General features: G+C 47.0%; 6 protein-coding genes across 6 annotated transcripts; 2 read left to right on the top strand and 4 right to left on the bottom strand.

Moving 5' to 3' along the window:
• Nucleotides 1-538: 538 nt before the first annotated feature.
• Nucleotides 539-3,733, bottom strand: FOMMEDRAFT_114372 (WD40 repeat-like protein). Its single transcript, XM_007271406.1, has 7 exons — nucleotides 3,574-3,733; nucleotides 2,657-3,271; nucleotides 2,324-2,609; nucleotides 2,161-2,262; nucleotides 1,980-2,091; nucleotides 999-1,830; nucleotides 539-939 (listed from the first exon to the last, which is right to left on the bottom strand). The coding sequence occupies exons 2-7, from the start codon at nucleotides 3,231-3,233 to the stop codon at nucleotides 920-922; spliced, it is 1,929 nt and encodes a 642-aa protein (XP_007271468.1). The 5' UTR covers nucleotides 3,234-3,271; nucleotides 3,574-3,733; the 3' UTR covers nucleotides 539-919.
• A 4,074-nt stretch (nucleotides 3,734-7,807) lies between these two features.
• On the top strand, nucleotides 7,808-10,515 carry FOMMEDRAFT_23758 (glycoside hydrolase). Its single transcript, XM_007271345.1, has 18 exons — nucleotides 7,808-7,966; nucleotides 8,027-8,041; nucleotides 8,100-8,116; nucleotides 8,169-8,231; nucleotides 8,293-8,371; nucleotides 8,433-8,493; nucleotides 8,568-8,684; nucleotides 8,751-8,767; nucleotides 8,833-8,871; nucleotides 8,954-9,042; nucleotides 9,191-9,288; nucleotides 9,357-9,413; nucleotides 9,479-9,484; nucleotides 9,556-9,643; nucleotides 9,700-9,813; nucleotides 9,883-9,960; nucleotides 10,023-10,109; nucleotides 10,176-10,515. The coding sequence occupies exons 1-18, from the start codon at nucleotides 7,840-7,842 to the stop codon at nucleotides 10,356-10,358; spliced, it is 1,335 nt and encodes a 444-aa protein (XP_007271407.1). The 5' UTR covers nucleotides 7,808-7,839; the 3' UTR covers nucleotides 10,359-10,515.
• A 334-nt stretch (nucleotides 10,516-10,849) lies between these two features.
• Nucleotides 10,850-11,991, bottom strand: FOMMEDRAFT_31947 (SGNH hydrolase; the record flags this gene model as incomplete). Its single annotated transcript, XM_007271364.1, has 6 exons — nucleotides 10,850-10,860; nucleotides 10,901-10,996; nucleotides 11,087-11,340; nucleotides 11,398-11,427; nucleotides 11,491-11,626; nucleotides 11,739-11,991. 6 exons carry the CDS (start codon nucleotides 11,989-11,991, stop codon nucleotides 10,850-10,852), a joined length of 780 nt encoding a protein of 259 aa, XP_007271426.1.
• A 453-nt stretch (nucleotides 11,992-12,444) lies between these two features.
• FOMMEDRAFT_171131 (HCNGP-domain-containing protein) lies at nucleotides 12,445-14,380 on the bottom strand. The gene is made up of 5 exons (XM_007271405.1): nucleotides 14,138-14,380; nucleotides 13,663-13,705; nucleotides 13,430-13,609; nucleotides 12,875-13,369; nucleotides 12,445-12,810 (listed from the first exon to the last, which is right to left on the bottom strand). The coding sequence occupies exons 4-5, from the start codon at nucleotides 13,332-13,334 to the stop codon at nucleotides 12,548-12,550; spliced, it is 723 nt and encodes a 240-aa protein (XP_007271467.1). The 5' UTR covers nucleotides 13,335-13,369; nucleotides 13,430-13,609; nucleotides 13,663-13,705; nucleotides 14,138-14,380; the 3' UTR covers nucleotides 12,445-12,547.
• A 2,552-nt stretch (nucleotides 14,381-16,932) lies between these two features.
• Nucleotides 16,933-18,408, bottom strand: FOMMEDRAFT_31945 (uncharacterized protein; the record flags this gene model as incomplete). The annotated part of the gene is made up of 2 exons (XM_007271363.1): nucleotides 16,933-17,219; nucleotides 17,271-18,408. 2 exons carry the CDS (start codon nucleotides 18,406-18,408, stop codon nucleotides 16,933-16,935), a joined length of 1,425 nt encoding a protein of 474 aa, XP_007271425.1.
• An 800-nt stretch (nucleotides 18,409-19,208) lies between these two features.
• Nucleotides 19,209-20,517, top strand: FOMMEDRAFT_31944 (uncharacterized protein; the record flags this gene model as incomplete). The annotated part of the gene is made up of 2 exons (XM_007271362.1): nucleotides 19,209-20,435; nucleotides 20,482-20,517. The coding sequence occupies 2 exons, from the start codon at nucleotides 19,209-19,211 to the stop codon at nucleotides 20,515-20,517; spliced, it is 1,263 nt and encodes a 420-aa protein (XP_007271424.1).
• Between the last annotated feature and the right edge of the window lie 32 nt (nucleotides 20,518-20,549).

Below are 20,549 nucleotides of genomic sequence, written 5' to 3'. Positions count from 1 at the left end.
GTGTAGGATAGTTGTAGCCTGGGTCCCCTCACTGAGCCTTTGGGTCCCCTCTACACTGTTGCTGACAAAAGACACTTTACATTAAATATTATATACTACACTACTAAACCAAATCAGATTTGTATAATTACAGACAGAGGAAGAACATTAAAATTTGAGTTGAATTGAACTGACAGATACTATCTCTGTTGTCAGTCAATCAGTACTAGTTGTAAGTTGTAACAACCAAATATTAATCCAACATGACAGAGTCAAGTCTAAGACAACAGAGACTCAGAGAACATATATATATAGACTAATACATAATCTTTGAGTTCTTATAATTTGAGAGTGTTGATTAAGCTACATTCACTGTCCCTACTACTGTTAGTATTGTTAAAAGTATTTTAAGCACTGTATAAGTTGGCCAGTATATACAGTACTAGTGTTGATCCAAGCGACAACAGACATCACCAACCAAAAACAAGTCAACATTGACTTTGCACCAATCACACTAATCAGACATTCAAAACTTCAAGTTTCAGAAATCCAGAGATAAGTAGATAGGTATTGAGTTAGGTAAGACAGAACGACCAAAAACAAAACAAAAGCAAAAACTGGAAATGAAAATACAACCCATTAGGTAGGTAACGCAAAACAGATGGCAGAATAGAACACGACGGAAGACAGGAAACAGAGTAAACGTAAAACGTCAGGGAAAAAGGAAGGAAAAAAGGAAATAGAAACGGAGATAGAAGGGAAGAGAAAAGCGAGGAAGCAAGCAAGCATCTCGAGGAATGATACCGCACTTTTGTGAAAAAAAGATGGCAAGATAGCACAGAGGACGGAAGGAGGAAGTGGACGACAGCAGGAAACAGGGGGAAAAATAGATAGAGATGTGCCGGGTCCAAACAAAGACAAAGACCGACAAGGACAAACGTTAAATCGTCGTATAACTCCCTATTTCCCAATCAGCACTCTTCCCAAAAAAACTCAAAGAAAAAAAGAAAACAACTCACACAACCTCGCCTGCATATCCCCACTCCCAGTCGCCAACACCCCACCCGTAGGACTCAAATCAATACTAATCACGCTATTCTTATGTCCCTGGAGCATACACTGCACCTGCACTCCTCCTCCTGCACCACCTTTCGCACTCGAGGCGGAGGAAGCTTCCCAGAACTGCACACCGCGATCCTTGGAACCCGAAACAACCCATTGGCCGTCATGGGATACTGCAACGGAGAGAACGTAGTCCTTGTGTCCTGTAAAGTTGAGTGTATTAAGTGAACCTCGGTCACCTGCACCTCCGTTCGGGTTGTTCGCTGCGTTATTCGCAGTGCTTGCAGTGTCCTTCCTTACAACAGCTCCATTACCCGCACCCTCCGACGAACTCGAACTCGGCGTCGGTAAAGGATCCTTCCTCGACCCACCCGAAACAATCGCACTAATATCCCAGTGCTTCAACGTCTTATCCAAACTCCCGCTCACAATCCCTTTTCCATCCGGTGTGAACGCAACACTATACACCGAATCACGATGTCCCTTCAACCTCTCCACAAGGTTCCCCGTTTGGACCTCCCAAATCCTTACAACAGTATCCAAGCTCCCAGCTGCAACGAGTCTCCCGTCGGGGGAAATCGCAACGCTCGTTACACCAGCGTCGACACCATCAGGCTCGTTAATCTCGAGCACCTTTTGCATACCGGTTTCCATATCCCATATCCGAGTCGTACGGTCACCCGAGCCGGATACGATGAGTCGACCATTCTTGGAGAAATCGAGGGAATATATTTCTTGTTGGTGCCCCTCGAACACGCGTTTGACACGTTTCTTCGCGATCTCCCAGATCTACAATAATTATGACGCGTGAGTAATTATAATCATGAATGGCGATCATAAGCGGTGATCAGAATGATTGCCGAAAGTAACCGAGGACAGGACGGCGATTAGACGCCGAAGACACCGAGTCGCACACTACCAACAGATAACAAACTCACTCGAATAGTCTTATCCTCCGCGCCAGTCGCAAGTAACTTCCCATCAGGACTAAAACACACACTCCGGATGTACAAATCCCCCACAGGACTCGCGCTTTCGTCGTTCAAAACACTACAACCAACCATTCACTTAGCCAAAACGACAGGAGGGGAGAAAGAGAATGGAGAGAACGAAACGAACCAGACTTTCTGCCCCGTCTTCACTTCATATATCTGCGCCGTACGGTTGCACCCAGTAGCAAGGTACTTTCCATCCGCGGAGAATCGGACACAGCATACAACACTAAAATCCACGGTCAAATTAAAAGGCCCGATATTCAAGTAAACGACTCGAACTAACGTACCTCTCATGACTCAACGTGTTCATCAAATTCACATCCAACACCCTCTTCACCTTCGGGTTAAACACCGCAAACCAATCACTTCCTTCCTTCTTAAACTCAGGTGGGAGTGTCTCCGGATTAATATCGTCAAGAAAAGCTCCGCCACCGGAGGAAGATGGTGGTGGTGGCGGCGGGTAAGGTGTCGGACCTGAAGGTGGCGGCAAAGTTGAGGAAGACGAGACGAGAGCTGTGGATGGACCTGCTGATTCTGGGTATGGTTTGTGCCCCGAGGATGGGGGCGGGTATTCTATTGCTAATGATAAGATAACGACAGTAGTAGTCGCGGAAACTCACCCTTCGGCCGCTCAGTCTTGATACGTTTCACCTCCCGCACATCCCTGTCCCTCACATCTCTGTCCCTCACATCCCGTTCCCTCAACTCACGATCACTCCTCACATCACGCACATCACGCACATCACCTCGCGCATCACGCAACTCCCGTTCACGCAGCATTTCTCGCTCACCACGTACATCCCCACGGCCATCTCGGACGTCCCTGACGTCACGGATCTCTCTCTCTCTCACATCCTCACGTCCACCACGATAACCATACGGCGGCTCTCCATACCCTGGGCCCGGATGACCCATTCCCGCGTGAGCGACATGTGGACTGGTATTTGCTGGTGGCGGAAGTGCGCCTGGAGGTGGTGGCGGTCCTCCTCCTCCTCCAGCGCCAGATCCGGCTGTAGCGGGGTGTGGAGGTAAACCCTGTGCTTGCGCTTGTTGAGCCTGTACTTGGGCCTGTTGCACTTGTTGAGCTTGCACAGCTGCAGCTTGACGAGCTTGAGTGAGCTCTGCGCGAAGACGGTTGACCTCGTCGTCGTACTGTTGTCTGGCTTTGGTGTGCTGGTTTTCGAGCTCGTAGACCATCTGCTTGATGTGGTTGAGTTCGTTTATCTGTGCATGGACTTTCGAAAACAATAATTAGGTTAGATTAGACCCGGGTGATGCCAGTGAAAAAGGAAGCAACGAAGAGGAAGAAGACAAGGGGAGAAGAGAAAGGAAGCGGAACATCTAAACGAACGCCCGCGAGAACTCCGCCGAGCATGGTTTTTTCCCTTACATACAATTGAGAATCGCAGAAGAGCCCGCGGCTATCGATGTATGCTGATGCCTGATGCCTTCCGCCCGACATTTGAACGTTTGGAGGGAATGAGGAAAATGGGATAGAAGAAAAAAGGAGCGAGAATGTCGAGAGCTCACTACTGACTTCTGTTTTCGAATTCATCCCTCTGGCCTCGGAGCAAGGTGATGTCTGATGCGGCGAGCTCGAACTCTTGTCGGACTGCCTCGAGAGACTCTGTGAGCCTTGTTGGAGAGTGAGCGGGGACTGGACCGGGAGGAGGGCCCTGGGGTTGGAGGGAACGGTGCTGTTGGAAAACGAAAACGGAAAAGAAAGAGGAAGGGTTAGCGCCGCATTGGTCGGGATGAAGATGGACGAGAGGAAAGAAGAAAGAGAGAGACGACACGTCACTGTCGCCATCTACAGCGAGTACGTAGACAGCGATGTGTGTAAGGGAGAAGTAGAGAGAGAGAGCGAGGAAAGAGAGGCGGACTCACGTTGTAGATTGAGGAGCTCATGATGGCGGTTCGTTGGTGAGAAACAGCACGACAGTCCGGGTGAGTATCCTTATCAGGCAGCATTAGGTAATTGGTAATACCTCCGTATTCCCACGATAGGGGTCCAGAGCATGTACAGCCACACCTCGCTCCCACACTTGCCTCCGCGTCGTCCGGCCCGTGCAAAGCAATTGCCGCGGCACAAGCGCATCACGGATATTCTCATCTACACGATCCGTCAGTCGCCTTCAGAGGCAGGTAGACTTCCATCAAGCCTGTTAGTGTTAGTAATCAATGTAGTGCCATGATTAAAATACCAAGACTTAATGGAGAGTACTCTTCTCTCTTACTTTACTCTTTTTCTTTCCTTGTCAGGCTATGAACAACACGGCTAAGAGAGCCTGTCGACTCCGAGTCCGCCGAACCTGAATCCATCGACGTCAGGGAGGGGACAGAATCAGCTGACGGCAATTGCCACCTCGGTGGCGGCCTGCTCAGCACTTCATCCACCCTCGCCGCTTCCTCACCGTCAGTAGAGTTCTTAACACCGTTACTGCCCGCGAGTTCGTCGCAGTCCATCGCATCAGGGGGAGACCCACTACTCACTCCTTTCCGCCTCTCATTTGCATACTGTTTCCTTCCTCAACCTCGCGCTCTTCCTGCTCCCTTTGCCTTGCTTTGCTTCAACCTCTGCTCGCGACGCACCCCTGATTAGATAATTAAAGTCGAGTAAGAAATCCCGGCTCATCCGACTCTGCATGATTCGCCAGCCGCTTCTACGCCGTACTCGTCTTCCAGAGCGTTCCTTTTTCTTCCGTTTCAAGTTACCAAGCAATTTCTCCTCGTCCCCAGCACGAGTTTCACCTTGCACACCTGCTCCTCCACTGTAGTATTTTTTGCTGTGTGATCTGCATTTATTCTTCACATCCTGAGTAGTAAGTACCCTACGCCTCCAGTAATCCAGACCCATATACAAGTTCTAAGATGGTAGTGTCGTTCGGTAGAGACGTAGCTAGTAGTTCTTCAAGACTACATCCTCTCTGCAAATCAGAGAAAGTACCATGATACGCAGAAATCCGGGTATCCTTGTTTTCCGTCGGAAAAGCAATGTACCATAAGGTGATATTCGTCGGGGGCTGGCTTGGCCTACACACAGGAGCTCGTTCGTCTTCAACGCTTAATTGGGTGTATTATCTTGAAGTCTCTGACACAGGTAGGAGTGGCGACAAAAGCTGTCAACAAATACTTTGTCTTGTCTCAACAAGGCGTTAAAGCTTGTGCTCTTCATTCAACAATGTTAAGACTCACATCTTTGTTGTTCGAATGCAGAATATTAATGACGTGACACACTTGATAATGTACAATGTGTCTTTGTGAAAGCACGCCTTCCAAAGTACATCTTCAAGTTGTCTTGGACAGTATCTATCTTGGTCATTGTAGTCTAATTGGACAACAATCCGTCTTGTGTTCCCCACGACTCTCAGTCTGCTCCATCCAGGCTGCCTCTTTTGTTGCACGTGCTGCATAGACTCGCATCTATACCCTTGCCTCACCTTGCACAACATCTATTCTCGTACTACATTACAATTACCTCTTTCTATAGAGTCTATCCACAGAGCTATTGTATCTATCTATGTCCATGTCCATCTACTTACTTCAATTATCATTTCTATCAAAGCAATTGCTCGTTGGCAGCCAATGACGTACATTGATTGGAATGCTTCGCACTTGCTTTGTGATCTCTCTGTGTTAGGCTATGAACAACACGGCTGAGAGAGCCTGTGGACTCCGAGTCTGCCGAACCAGAATCCATCGACGTCAGGAAGGGAACAGAATCAGCTGACGGCAATTGCCACCTCGGTGGCGGCCTGCTCAGCACTTCATCCACCCTCACCGCTTCCTCACCGTCAGTAGAGTTCTTAACACCGTTACTGCCCGCGAGTTCGTCGCAGTCTATCGCATCAGGGGGAGACCCACTACTCACTCCTTTCCGCCACTCGTCCGCGTGCTGTTTCCTTTCCTCAGCCTCGCGTTCTTCCTGCTCCTTTCGCTTTGCTTCAACCTCTGCTCGTGACGTACCCCTGAGAAGATAATTTAGGTCGAGTAGGACATCCCATGTATCGTACGGCTCCTCCGGCCCTACTTTATTCGCCAGCCGCTTACTGCGTCGTACTCGTCTTCCAGAGTGTTCCTGTTTCTTCCGTTTACCAAGCACTTCCTCCTCGTCCCCAGCACTATCTTCATCTTGCACGCCTGGTCCCTCACTGTAGTATTTTTTGCTATGAGCTCTGCATCTCTCCTTCGCATCCTGAGTACCCCACGCCTCCAGCAATGCAGACCCATACACAAGATCGAGAATCACGTCGTTCGGACGATAATCATCGTCGTCCGGTAGAGACGTGGATTGCCGTTGTCGCCTACCACATCCTCTCCGCAAATCAGAAGAAGTACCATGATACGCAGAATCCCGGTCGTCCTCATTTTCAGAAAAGCAGTGCACCGTAAGGCGGTAGTCATCAGGGGAGGCTTGGTCTGCACCCGGAAGCTCGTTCGTCTTTAAAGCAAAATTGGGTGTCTAGGAGTGGCTCAGTACATAGGACAGTTTCGAGAGATAAATCAGCAAAACCTTCAAGAACCCGACAATCATGTCCCCGTCGAAAATTGTGTGAATACCGACATCCATGAATAGCATGTTCTGTCTATCTTCGACACTAATCTGAGCCACCGGGTTACTACGTGGGGCTATAATGTTTTGATAGTACTATGCAAGATATTAAACTTGCTTTGTTTATTCAACAATATTAAAGCTCACGCTGTCGCCCTTTGAGTGCGGAATAAGATGACATGCTTGACAACGTCTAACAGAAAACCTCGAGAAGGGGCACCCTCCATAGTAGTCTTTCAAGTCTTCTGGAACAGTAAGTAATCGACTTGACCATGAGGTTCGGCTGGTCTTGTGCTTCAAGTTTATATCAACATAGTTGGGTTCACCGTGAAGGTGGTATATATATTGGTCACCCGGCTGGACGCCTTCATCCATGCCTTCTTGGCTAATAAAATTATTTGCGTATCCAAGTCGGCCGGCGACACCACATATCGCTCTGGCGCAGTAAAGGAGCCATTTGCGGGGCTTAGTGGCATATAAGGGAAAAACGTTGTAAGGGATATGAAGCAGCGGGTTTACTTGCGATGACCCGTTCTCACGAAGAGAAGCAACAGATAGAAGAACAGTATCAGAAGCAATTTCGTGTTGCTGATTCACGGGGTTGTTCTGCTCGTTGATTATTTCCGTCATGGTGGTGACACATAGTTAAGTCAGAGACACGACGTCGATGGTCACTGACGGGTCGGCACGTGATTTGTGTTCCTACCAGACTTATGCATTCAATTGCATAGTGCATACGTGTTTCTGGACTAGTGTCTCCTTCTAACAAGATCTGGTAAATATAAAGCTTCAGAGAACTGGTGGACGGTTGGTTAAGTGGTGGACACAGGCTTGTCACAATTAGTAGTGAGCAGGCCAATGTAACCTACTGAGAAGACTAGGAGGCTGGAGCTGTGACGTTTGGCTGATGAACGTTGTTATGCTTGCACCGGGCCGCATTACAGTGCTGTTGAAACGCACTTCTCGTCTTCTTTGGTTCGGCACCGAGACATCGTGAATGGTAAATGTCAAAGGAATGCTGGACCAATTCGTCGTTCTGTGTTGAGGATGCGTGTCACGTGTGCCAAAGAACAGCTTCGAAGCGACCACGGGACCAGCACATCCTACGCGTCCGCATGTGCACCATCCCGGCATCAGATTCTCGCGTCCTACGCCTCTGCTTCGTCTATCACCCGCTAAGTAAATGACTCTCCTATAAAGTCTGACACTAGTCTGCTTCAAATGTCCTCCGTCACCTCTCAATTCACTACAATGGTCAATGACTTGTGGGCCGCTGTTCGCGGGCTCATGTACTCTGGCTCCTCAGTCCTCGTGGCGTCTTTCTTGCTCAGTGACCCGCAAGTGTCTGCATTGAGTAATGGTGTTGCTAAGCTTCCTGGTATGTGTACCCTGTTCTCGGTGTTCTTAGAAATAGTCGTTGTGCTGAACATACTCGCAGTGTTGGGATATAACAGTATGTTGGCTCATTGCCATGCATTTTAACTAGATTTATGTGCTGAGCTACACTGTAGCTTGGAATGCGTACCAGGTAAGTTGCCTGACCCTTCTTTCGAGAGCTTTCTCATGATATTTCCTTCTAGTGTAACATCGACCAAGACTTGATAACTACAACGGCTAAGTTGATGCAGTCGCTCGGACTTCAGGTACTGTACACTTAATGACCCCTATTGTCGTCATTTCAGTGATTCTGACAAATAATGAAAGGATGCTGGGTATACGCACGTTAACATCGACGATTGTTGGTCGGAGAAAAGCAGGGATTCATCAGGAAATCTTGTTCCCGGTTAGTCTCTCTTCATCAGTTCTTTGGCCATGAACTAAGTGGATATGTGTATACTTTTCAGACAAGGTCCGCTTCAGCTCTGGTATGAACAGCTTGACGGGCCAGCTTCATTCTATGGGATTGTGGGTCTTCGTTGTTACGTTATCAAAATAAAGCTTCTTACGGAAAATATATTGTGTTTCTCTTTCCCGTCTAGCAACGCTGGTATTTACGGCGACAGTGGGTGGTTCACCTGTGCTGGGTATCCGGGTTCGTTCCAGAATGAGGCTCGAGATGCGAAGACGTTCTTGGATTGGGGATTTGACTATTTGAAGTGCGTCTTGTCGGATGCTCCGATTTCTCGCTGACATACTAAAACTAACATATTACTGTGTTTAAGGTACGACAACTGTGCAAGTATGTTAAGTCATGCATCAGATCCTTAAAGAATACGCGTGCGATTTATGTTTTTCGATACTAAGTTCCGTACGACGACATCCTTCGCGAGAACACGATGGGCAGTACGTATGGGGAAACCTATTTCACGATCAATTCGTTTGTTCATGACCTGAAACAATCTTTCCCCATTTTTTAAACTTTTAGAGTATCAACGCATGCGAGATGCGATTGCCGATCTCGCTGCGTCATCAGGAAAGCCGCCCCTGATTTTCTCGCTTTGCGAATGGGGATGGGTAAGTCTTACTACTAGTCCCAATTCCGACGTTTATCCGAGACATTACACAAACACAACATTACAACATTGACGCTCACTCTTGATTTTTTTTGATTCTTGCCTTTTGACTCCGTCGTTAATGTGACAATGGCACGTGATACCGATAGAGTCAAGTATGGATTTGGGGAAAGCAGTTTGGAGAGTCTTGGAGGACTACAAATGATATTCAACCAACATGGGAGTCACTTGCGTCTATTATAAACTTGTACGTCTTATAGTAGTTTCTTTTTCTTTATTATGGACTTTTTTTGATAATTGGTTTTGGTGAGATAGCAATTCGTTCATTACGATGGCTACAGACTTTTATGGGCATAATGATATGGATATGGTGCGAGTCTATTTTATTTCATCTTTAGGGTTCATGTTTTTATTTATTTTATGATATGATTCTAGCTGCAAATGTGCGTACAGTTAAGACCCGATGGCTTGAAAGTTGGTCTTAAGCCTTGATTTTTATACCCTTTATATCTAGCGGGAACGGTGATATGACTGTCGATGAAGTGAAATCACACTTCACGGCTTGGGCGTTAATGAAATCTCCACTGCTGATTGGCGCGAACGTATGTTTTGTCTGCCTCGGTTCGTTTCACATGGCCGAAATTTCTGTACCCTGTAGTTGTCGGCAATAAAAGATTCGGATTTGGAGGTATTAAAGAATCAGGAGATACTCGCTATTAATCAGGACCCAGTTGTCGGAACAAGTATCTCGCCGTTCCGGTGGGGTGTAAACGTGCGTTACGTTTCTTTTCCATCCAAGTTTACGGGTCTTTACTTTACATCGCATTCTATCCTCGGTTAGCCTGACTGGACGAGTGACCCGAAACATCCTGCTGGATATTGGAGTGGGCCAACGCAGAATGGAACTGTGTTTATGCTCGTGAGTGTTGTCGGGCTATATGGATTAAACCGGATCTAGTTTGTTAAAATTTGGAATGGTAGTTGAACACGCTGGATCAACCGAGTGACATGTTCTTTAACTTGACGGAATCGCCGTGGGTACGCGCGGGGAGACAGTATTCCGTGAGAGTGAGTGCTCCTTAAGTCCTTTCAAATATTGAACTATTAATCTTGATAATTTGGTTTTTGTGTTAGGACCTCTGGACTCATACTGACAATGGTACGGCTGTCCGGAACTTTACGGCAACGGCGGTTCCTCCTCATGGTGTTGTTGCGCTGCTGTTGAAGGATGCTGGAGACGAGCCGGAGGGACTCGAACCGAAATGCGTGCTTTGGATTGGGTGCACGGATCAAAACGGGACGAGGGTGGGTGGTTGAATTGGTTTGGGTTGACGTGCATGTGTGTTGTGTGAAGCCGGTGGCGAATTTTTTTCTGCTTTCCCCTTTTTGTCTTCTTGGACTTTCTTGCAACGTGTACCGAAGTATACGGACTATCACCCTTTTTCAATGTCATGTGTATATGTGTTGAATACGCGCGAATTTATTGTGTTGTAATTGACTGATTGCGAGTACGCTTTTGAGCAGACAACATTTAACACATTATATGTAGTAGCCAATGTACCATCGAGAGACCTGGACTTACATCCCGAAGTACTGAAGTTCTGCATTTGATACCAATACACTCATTGCGAGTTAGAACACTGTTTCTTACCTCTGTACGAAACAACGTCATACTGCCGTGTATCGAATACGTCAGATGTGCTTTCTAATTTTTTCTGGTATGACATTGCGGATTCCAGCATCAATGTAGCAACATAGATTTACTCTTTACTCTATACACAGGTAGCTTTTCGGAAATAATAATATTGTTATCTCTGTCCTTGTATAGTATGAAGATAGAAAATTAAGGAAGTACTCACTTGGCGCTACGGATGTGTTTGTGACAAAAGGGAAGAGCGGATTTCCGGAATCGCAGAGGGCGCCGCGGATTATTGCCTGAGCCGCGATGTCAGCACCTAAAGCATCACGTTCAATTCAATTAGCTCAATAAGCTCTTTCCAACCAAACCAAACCAAAAAATAAAATAAACAAAACGAAACACGTACCTTCGGGACTTGTATGCACGTATTGATCTAGTGGGAAAAGTGCGTTCGTAGCGTTCTCTCCCAGTGCTTCGTATTCTTTCAGGAGAAGATGGAAGTGGTCGATGTAGCTTAGGTGATTTGTGTGGGCGAGTTCCGCGGCGTAGGATACGAAGACGGGGTTCGTCGTGATTGCGTATGGGTTGTCGGGTGTTTGGGAGGAGATGATGACGAGCGCGTGTTTTTGTTTGAGAGATGTTATTGCATCTTGCATGTATCTGGCAAGGTAATGGGTTATGTATTAGAAGAAATACGGGAAAGTAAGGGCTGCGTACTTGTTATAGGTGTAGACAATTGTTCCGTTTCTATAAAACCATATAGCTATCAACGTCATATATTATAGCATAATATTTACTCCAATTATTTACATGTTACATGTCGTTGTTAAATCAGCACCTGGACAATCACCGGTGGTCGGGTTATCAGCGAGGGACCTATTATCATTGTGTCCGAATTCAATGATGACCAGATCGCGAGGTTGGACAGCGTCGACGATCTCCGCGACTAAATCGAGGGAAGGCAAGTCGAGCTCTAACGTCAGTATATATTCCAAAGGAATATCATAATGGGCAACAAAAGGAAGTAGAAAAAAGGTGAGTGAAAGAATGCTACTAACAGTATCCCTGCTCGGTATATGTCCGAGTTGTAGCACCTGACACAGCGTCATTCACCACGGGAATACTAATATACTGTCCTATTTTCTCTCCCCAACCTAGAAGCGCTGGGTTTCCATCATCTCTTGCAGCTGTTGAGTCGCCGGCTACGTATAACGTTGGAGACTTCCTTCCTAAAAGCGAAGTTGCTGCGAAGACTACATCGAGGAGCGTGCCTAAAATGCAGATGAAGGAGATGAACTGGTAAGCGAACATTGCGGGGTGCTTGAAGACTGGGGAGGAGAATGGATGACTTGGTTTTGGTGCTACGTGCTTTGGAGAAACTTAGCATATAAATATAAGTTGATGTTCGGTACCGGGCCTGTTTTGCATCTACATTAGTCCTCGTGACACAGCGGGTACCGATGACAGGGCTGGCTTGAAAAGGAGCTGGGCTATAACAAATTTCGTATCGTTTGAGAAGAGTCTATATGCAGCATATTTAGTAAATGATGATGGAGGGATTACACATTGGCATTCGGTCCTGTGATCATTTGAAGAAACGAAGGAAGCTGCATTGAATGTGTCTCGGGCCGTCGGTATGGCATAGCGTAAGCGAAATCGGGGCCGTGTAAGACTTCCTTTTGCTCTCTTATTCGGGTAATGAAGCATGGTTGCTTTGCGCACCCGCAACATCTAGATCTTAGTGACAGACTCACAATACCAGTTGAATGTTGCATCAGCATCGTATTCCAACGAAAGAATATACTAACAGGGATGAAGTGCAAGACTACGCCTCAGACATCTGTATCAGCTCTGGATATATTCGCAATCAACCCCATCGACCACCCAGCCTATCCCTTGAAGCTGCATTTGTACCTGATGAGTACGGTGCGAAGCGACTTTGTCGATTCGGTCGCGCTGAGTCGGCGGCTGAAGACAAGTACTTATTCCCTGTCACGCCACCGCCATTTTTCGCATAGTTCGAGGCTTGACGAGATGAAGACGACGTCGAAGAGGTGAAGTCTATACGGGAACGTTTTCCTGGCGTTTGATTTGCTGCCTGTTTTTCTTCACTTTTTTTCTGTTCTTCAGCTGGAGCAAGGATAAGTTGGCGTTAAATGCGGGTTTAAGTAGAAGTTAAAAGTGCTCGGCGCACCTATTCGTTCGGCATACCACTCCTCCTTCACGTCCGTTGGATCCCAAATGTCAGGTGGGAAATTCGTCGTACACTCGTCAACATCAACAAAGTTTACTAGCTGAGCATATAAATGAGGGTTTCGGAACGAGCGGTTCGACATCAGCGAGTCATTGAAATGGCGAGGGTTGGTTGGATCTCGCTTTAACTCGTGAAACTGAGCAAGCTTTGCAACTAATGCAGGGTCACAGTCGTCGTCGTCCGGTGCGGGCGGTATACCCCAGTCACCGAGCCCTTCAATAGAAGGAGGTCGTAGCAAGTCTCTAAAACGCGTCAGCTCATCGACCTTCTTATCCGAAGATGTGTGACTTGGAGAAGGCGACGTTGCACGAGACGAACTCGCAATTGGAACAGGGTCAGGAGCTTCCTCGTCCGCGGTTGACGTTCGCTTGATAGTGGGTGAGTTCATGCTTCTGCGCATTGAGTCTGCGGCTGTTTCTTGCTGTTGTAATGTACCTGTCTTTCATTGCCCATCAGCAAAACCCGCTGAGGAAAGAAAAAAGAGTTTAGACGCACGCTCTGGAGGAACATCTAATCGCTGCTTCAGCTTACGGTCCTAGCGCAAAGAACAAAGAAAAGGACGAGGACGAGGGAAACAAGCGGCAACAGAACTGGCGATGGACATTCTCACATTTTGTTGCTGCTGACTTGCCTCTGCTTCACTCGTTGAGTCGTCGTCGTTGTATGCTGCTAGACCTTTGTTGATGCATGAGCACAAAGTTCTTCGCATGATTATCCTTTGTGCTCACCATGCATTGAAGACATATATATGCCTTGTGCAGTGAAATGGAGCTATAGTACTCACCGTAGTCGTCGTTGTGTCGTCGCCCTTGTTGTATGGTGACAGTCTCGCATTATGTAATAAGATATTGTGTAATAACGTTACTGTGACAGAACTGAAACTACTGTACTTTGCACCCTCACCAGTTTCCTATCCTACCGCCCACTTTCGACACGGGACCATCCACGACGCTGCATGTTTCCCTGGTCAACAAGACTCGCCACCACGACTATACCATGCATGACTCTATACTTGCTTCTATGATACACGCCAGTCCCTCCACCGACGAAAGCGAAAGCAAAAGCAACTCAGGTTCCCGTAGTCTTGCAAATAAATTTTCATAGCTTTGAGTTTCTGCCTATTGAGGAATCCCGGTGCTTAAGTGTACATTTGTGTAAGCTTGCTCAGCTTCCTAGATTATACATAGGCTATACTCTACATACCTTCGCCAGTTTTTCTTCTTCTTCCCCAGGCACGCCATTGTTACTCATACTAAGGCTGGATCGCCTGTGTTCTGGCTTCTTCCTTGCTGTGCCATCTGGGAAGGGCTCATCGCTGTTGGCTTCAAGGTCTTCTTCTTCACACAAATTGTCGATTGGCTTGTTTCCACTTCTCCTCCTTGCATTCTTATGTTCCCCCCTGTTTTCAGCAACCCCAGATGCTCTTCTATCGCTGGTGTCGTCCATGACGAGCCTCTGGAACTCAGTGAAACTAAGTGAGTACTAAATGGCTGCAGCTACAATACTGAGAGCATCCGGAACATTGCTCACAAACGCTCCACTTTAATAGGTGCACGTTATTCAGCAAAGTCCTGACGCGCTCAGATGAAACGGAGCTAATTGCCTAGCATTCATCACACGTGACTCAGGTACACCTTTGGTTTGCTGCTGATGCTTAGAGACGAACTGGAATCCGCTTTGCATCTTACAACGACTGCTCCAGATTCTTGCAACGTACTGTCTACAGCACTGAAGCACATATCCGCAATCACAGGGTCGTTTAAGAGCAAATTAGAAGAGACTGACTATGGTAATTACACACTCTCAGGATGTTCGAAGTAAAAACATTAAACGCAATCCCAGTGACAAGAGCAGACAAGAAGAATTAAATTTGAATAAATTAGAAAAACTACAGTAAAAAACTGCTCCTCCGCATTGCGCTTCCATGATTTCTACTGGTCTCTCAGTCTCGCTATCCCTCTGCACCACTCTCGCCTACCAAAGAATCAGGATGCTGAAAAGATCGATATATTAGCTCGTTGCTCTACTGTGTGGCTTATGAGGTCTAAAGTCATGCACACCTTCAGCGTCTCATTATTCTCTTCCTGGCTGTTAGCGCCTTCCTCTGTATGTTCCTTACTGAGTCCCGACGGTTTCCGTGGTTGTTTAGGCCTTGGAGGTGGGACATCTGTAGGAAACTTTTCAAGTTCATTTGCAGGGTTTGGTGCATTTGCCAAAGTTTCAATAACATTATTCCTGCTGCTTTTTCTCTTACCCTTTCCATTTTCCGGACTTGAACCTGAACCTGAACCTGAAACTTCGGAATCCTGTTTGTCTCCTGCGTTTTCCATAGTACACAGTCGATTGTAGATGAGTACTGGACTCTCTATGGGGTTATGGGGCCTTGCACACAGGCATGTGACGGCGAAGCAAAGCAGTTATTTGTGGTCCGAGTTAATATAGCTGTAGCTGTATCAGCTCTAGCAAAGTTGTTGACCCGTGACCTGCTCATACTATGCACAAAGCAATTCGCAAAGCTTCTTCCTCATTCGTATCCAGTGTGTATGTGTACCTTTTGTACGTCAAGCAGACATGAATCAATCATGGTAAACCTTGTAATCGATAGTGTCTGAGTACTCCATTCGCTGGACTTAATGAGACATAGGGTCTAACAACAAGTGCTAAGTGCTCAATGTCTACAACTATGTATTAGTCTGATGTGAGCCTCTGTAACTTCAGCCTCGATCTGTCCACTCGCTTCGTTCATCTCTTCGTGATGTCTCTGGCATGTAATAAAGAAATCGAATTACACTGATTAAATCACATGAATGAGTAAAAAAGGTTAATGAAGTTTGGTGATACGATCCACATAAAGTTTCCTCTCCTGGTCTCCAATACTAGAGCCGGCTCATTTGGTCATCTATCTCTTTCTTTTGGAGTTGGCTTTATACTTGCGTGAGACGAAGATCTCGGTGTGTTAGTAGGACCATCTCTCGAGTGGGCCGCGTCAACAGAAGAAGGGTCAATCGAATCACGTCTGAGAGAGCTTCTAGAATCATGCTAAAGAGTATTGACGTTTTACGTTAGGTCATATTCCTGTGTATTGAGTAATGGTATAGACATACCTTGCTATCTTTTCTTGCATTTCCTCTTAGTGAAGAGTGACTGCGTGTATTCCTTGGGCTTTTTGCAGCTGCCTGATCTGGTGTGATAGGCTGTGAGTCCCTTCGTAGTCTTTCTGTTGTAGGGTCCTTTCTCCTCTTCTTCTCCCCTCCATCACGGTCCTTGTCCCCTTCTTCACGCCTGCTTCTATCTTCAGACATTATAATAGGTTATGATGAACTGTGCAGACCCCCGAGTTTCCAGCTCTAGAGGTTACAGTTATTGGTCACGGTACAAGCATAAGATGCTCAGGTGTGCAAACATAAATACCATGTTAATATGTGCTGCACTCCTGTTCCAGCAAAGCTTGTTCCTGAGCGTAAGTATGATGTAATCCGCAAAGTGCTACATCATTGTATCCGATGTGCAATATTCCACCAGTCAATATTTCTTTTCTACCCATTCGTGGAGTTTCAGGTATACTCATCTTTGACCAAGTAGTACTTTTAATATGAGCGCTTACGAAACAGAGATATCACACCTGCATATACTTCTACACAAAACTATACTCATAAATGTCGGAAAGTGAATATCTGTCGGAGGAAATGAATCAGAGATCATATTAATGGTTACTGGACCTTTGTAAAGTGTGTGAACATGCTCCGAGGAAGAAGCGCAAAATGACATAGTGGGACAAATTGTGTTGTCTAGGAGAGTGTATACATCCTGTGGTATTTTTGCAGTATAAGGCGCATGTAGAGAGTCTATCAAACCTCCCTTGTAGATCTATTGAACTATGTATTCGACAAAAGTGTTTGTTCGAACATGACCTAACAACAATCAAGACACTTTGTAGGACGAGTAAACATCTCATGTATTATTTCGCTAGTAATATGCCCCAAACTCCCAGCATACGACTACACCAGATCTAGTGACTCATCCTCCAGTACCTCTGGGTCTGTCTCAAACTGTTCAAAAGGTAGCCGCCTCATCGCATCGAGCACCTCCTCAGAGATGTATCCGCAATCAATGATGTACAGCTTCTTCAAATTCGCTCCCTCCCAAGCTAGTGGATCCGCACTGGCATCCCGCAGGAAGTCATCTAACGCAAAGATATCGCAGGAAACAAGAGCGAGGAAGTTGAGATCACGAATTACACGTCTGTCTTGCTCGCGAGCAGGACCTTCACCATTTTCTAGGCTACCTAGAGAATACTTTCCTGGGAATCGGTGGAATCATCTCAGGCGGTTCCTACGTCGGTCAAGACCACGTCTCTGGGCACTCAGTCTCGGCAAAATGGACTGCACAACGCTCGACTTGCTCAACTGTCTCTCCCAACTCGACGGACTCCAGTACTTATGTCTCGAAGACTGCCGGCTTGACGAAGAGCTCATGACATCTAATGGCCCTTTTAATTCTAGTTGTTCGAGAGCCGGAGTGGTGATTGAGTCAATGAGTGGCGCGACCTCGACACCATCCGTCCAAGATAAAGAGAGTGTTCTGAGATGTGTGAGCTGTATCGCTTCCACCTCTTCATCCTCCGACTCTCCGATGTGCATTGCACAGAACTCAAGCTGCTGGAAGTTCGCGAGTGCAATCTGACATTCTTCCACGGAAAGTCGGATTTGCCTTTGCGGATCGCGGAGGTTGAGGTGCTTGAGGTATGGTCCAAGGGTAGAGTGACCTTCAATCCCGTAGATCAGCTCTGCATATCTGTTGACATGGAGCTGTACTGTTCCTGGATCGGGACGATCGGGACGCATGCCCGACTTTGCCCACGAATACTGCTCTGCGACGAGTGGGTGGCTATCATCGCCTGGAGACGAGACACCAGCGCTGGCGTCAAGTGCAGCTCTGAGGTCCATTTCGTTCGGATCAAGGGACGGCTTTAGTGCGAGTATCAAGTCAATAATACTCTTTACGTGGTCGAAGACATTACACGCTGCCACTCTTTCTGGATTCTCGACGTACTCTGCGTCAATGACGATCGGACAATTCTGCACGCAACCAAGCCAAAGCATTAGTTGATCTTCAGCTGTATTCAAAGAAGTTTCTGTAGAATAGTCAACCGTCATATTCATATACGTCCAGATTGCTGGCGTGTCTAAAGCAACACGTTGCCACAGTCGACAGACATGGCTCAGCGTCAATGCAGTGAATGGTGGACCGCGATACCGGTCATTGTACGTAGGGCAGCACCGTTTGAAGATTTCTGATAGGATTTCCGGAGGTAGATTTACAACTGCTTTCTGATCAGCCTCTTGACAAGACGTTGTCTCACAACACCCGGAAGCGTCTCGAGGTTGCTGGTAGTGCAATACATCTTGTATTTTGTCGGGCAAGTTTAGTGTATTTTGTGCTTTCAGGTTGATGTCATGTCCATCGTGGCTCATGCAGACCGAGATAGAAAAACGAGTGTTTCTGTGCTACGTCCGTTCAGTCATCACGATGTTGTCGACCTTGACTGCTTTACTTACCGAAAAAGAGTGACAAGATCAATCAAACGAGTGTGGTGACGCGCTCAAAGAGCGTGAAGGAGGGTTGAGAAGGTCGGAGAGTACTAGTGTTGAAACTGAACGTGATTACATGCGTTTACCAACATTGCCTTGTGAGTGGAGTGGTTAAGCAAAGTTGGACGAATTGAGGGTCAAGGACGGAGACGTCGGAGCATCGTTACTCAAACCGTTGCACAGAGGCACACAGACGAGTGCTTGCGAGGGAGATAAGGGTTGCCCATTAGATAGATGTCCATTTTGAGAGTACAGAAACGATTGTTCACAGAAGTCGTCAAGTCTACAAGTGATTACTAATCAGCGACTGATTTGCATCCTGGATGTGTTCACTTTGCTCTTGACTGTCATGGGCCATAGCTGCCTGGTCACAGTAGTGCCAGTACCAATGCCCTGTACGCTGCAATTCTGATATGCGTCTACTGCTTTAAGTCAATCGGGGTGTGTCTCCGCAATGCATTACACGACATCGCTCCTTCGCGTGTCAGCAATTTCCTTGCCGTTCCCGCTCACATTTTTCTGTCGAGCATCCCACGTTCTTTACTCACGCACACTCGTTTACCAGTCCTGGGCTATTAGTCCTACAGAGTAAGTCTCTTTCTCATCGTCTTGAATGAGGAAATGCTGACAGCCAAGTCTGCACTTTCTCTAGTACTTCCTCTTCTCCTTCTCTTTCCCAGTGCATGAGCCCTGGCCTTAATGAAGAGCCGGACAGCAAGAAAGTACGCACTGATGAAAATACCATTCAACCAGTGAATGATACACAGTCGACGTTGGAGGCCTCAAGTCAGAGGATCGGAGAGCTGCTGTCAAAGCTTCCAGATGAAGTTTTAGGTGAGATCTTGTACTGGTGCTGTCCGACGTTCAGCGATCGCTTCTCTGCACCGCCAATGTCTGCTCTTGTCCTAAGCCACGTCTGCAAGCGCTGGCGCAAAATTGCGTTCTCCACCCCAAAGCTCTGGACATACACCAGCCTCGGTGCACCTCGTCATCATTGCGAGTCTACGACAGAGTTGATGCTGCTCTGGGTCAACAACTCGAAGATGTGCCCGCTGGTCATCGACATTGATTTCTGCAAGTTTGCGGCGTACAAGGCTCCCGATGCGATTTTGCCGACGGTGATGGAGTTGACGGAGCTTGCTGCTGAGCTGAAGCCGGCGCCTTCTGATTCTGATAAACCTGCTGACAAGCCGCTTACGGTCATCGCTCAGCCGTCCGTCTCTATACCGTTTCCGTACCTTGCGGAAGAGTATCTTTGGTCGAACGAAATGGACCTTCCGAGGAACTATGCACGGGGATCGATGCGACTGCGTGTAGCAACGAAACCGTGTATCTTGCTAGGTATGGACGGACATAAAGAATTTGGTCCATATCTTGTTCATCTGGACCTTTGTGATGAAGAAGGCGTGATCTGCTTGACTACCGAGGAAGCAATGGACATTCTAAAGGTATTCCAGAATCTGCGTCATCTCACATTCAGACTTGGTTATGCGGGAGTTGTCACTGAGGACTATACTTTGCCACACTTGAAGACGCTGGGAATTACCTGGGTGGACGAAGCAGACCCCACGCCAGTCTTGAACTCCTTGTCGGCACCGCAGTTGCAAAACTTGGAGTTGGACGGGCAGATACCTGACGTTGATATAGAAGCAGGATTCATCTGGGATCCTTTACGTCAGTTCATCGTCAGGTCAACTCCACCTCTGCGCGTTCTAGACTTGTACAAAATCCGATGTGATGACATTGATCTCTTAAGCTGTCTCGGTCACTGCACAATACTTGAACGTCTTTGGCTCGAGGACTGCTCCATCGGTGAACGGCTCGTGTCCCATTTCGTCGATATGACGCGTCCACATCCACTCATTGAACCCGCACGACGTACTTTGGAGAACCTCAAGAGTTTGGGGCTTGTACGCTGCAAAATTTACAATGTACAACATTTCTACGAGACACTAGTCCTGTCTGGGTTGGTCTGGAGAGTTACAGCACTGAATGGGCTGTATTTGTCTGACTGCAACGTGCAT

Source organism: Fomitiporia mediterranea (assembly GCF_000271605.1).
Source record: "Fomitiporia mediterranea MF3/22 unplaced genomic scaffold FOMMEscaffold_17, whole genome shotgun sequence".
NCBI classification, from domain to species: Eukaryota; Fungi; Basidiomycota; class Agaricomycetes; order Hymenochaetales; family Hymenochaetaceae; genus Fomitiporia; species Fomitiporia mediterranea.
The sequence above is the reverse complement of the archived record's forward strand: the minus strand, read 5'-3'. Positions and strand labels throughout refer to the sequence as shown.

Coding starts and splice junctions, on each gene's coding strand:
- FOMMEDRAFT_114372 (XM_007271406.1), bottom strand. CDS start 3,233: ATGGTCTACGAGCTCGAAAACCAGCACACCAAAGCCAGACAACAGTAC. Junction 2,092..2,160: donor AAGACGGGGCAGAAAGTCTG/GTTCGTTTCGTT, acceptor GGTTGGTTGTAG/TGTTTTGAACGACGAAAGCG. Junction 1,831..1,979: donor CGGAGGATAAGACTATTCGA/GTGAGTTTGTTA, acceptor TAATTATTGTAG/ATCTGGGAGATCGCGAAGAA.
- FOMMEDRAFT_23758 (XM_007271345.1), top strand. CDS start 7,840: ATGGTCAATGACTTGTGGGCCGCTGTTCGCGGGCTCATGTACTCTGGC. Junction 9,644..9,699: donor CACTGCTGATTGGCGCGAAC/GTATGTTTTGTC, acceptor TGTACCCTGTAG/TTGTCGGCAATAAAAGATTC. Junction 9,814..9,882: donor CGTTCCGGTGGGGTGTAAAC/GTGCGTTACGTT, acceptor ATCCTCGGTTAG/CCTGACTGGACGAGTGACCC.
- FOMMEDRAFT_171131 (XM_007271405.1), bottom strand. CDS start 13,334: ATGCGCAGAAGCATGAACTCACCCACTATCAAGCGAACGTCAACCGCG. Junction 12,811..12,874: donor GTGGTATGCCGAACGAATAG/GTGCGCCGAGCA, acceptor TCCTTGCTCCAG/CTGAAGAACAGAAAAAAAGT.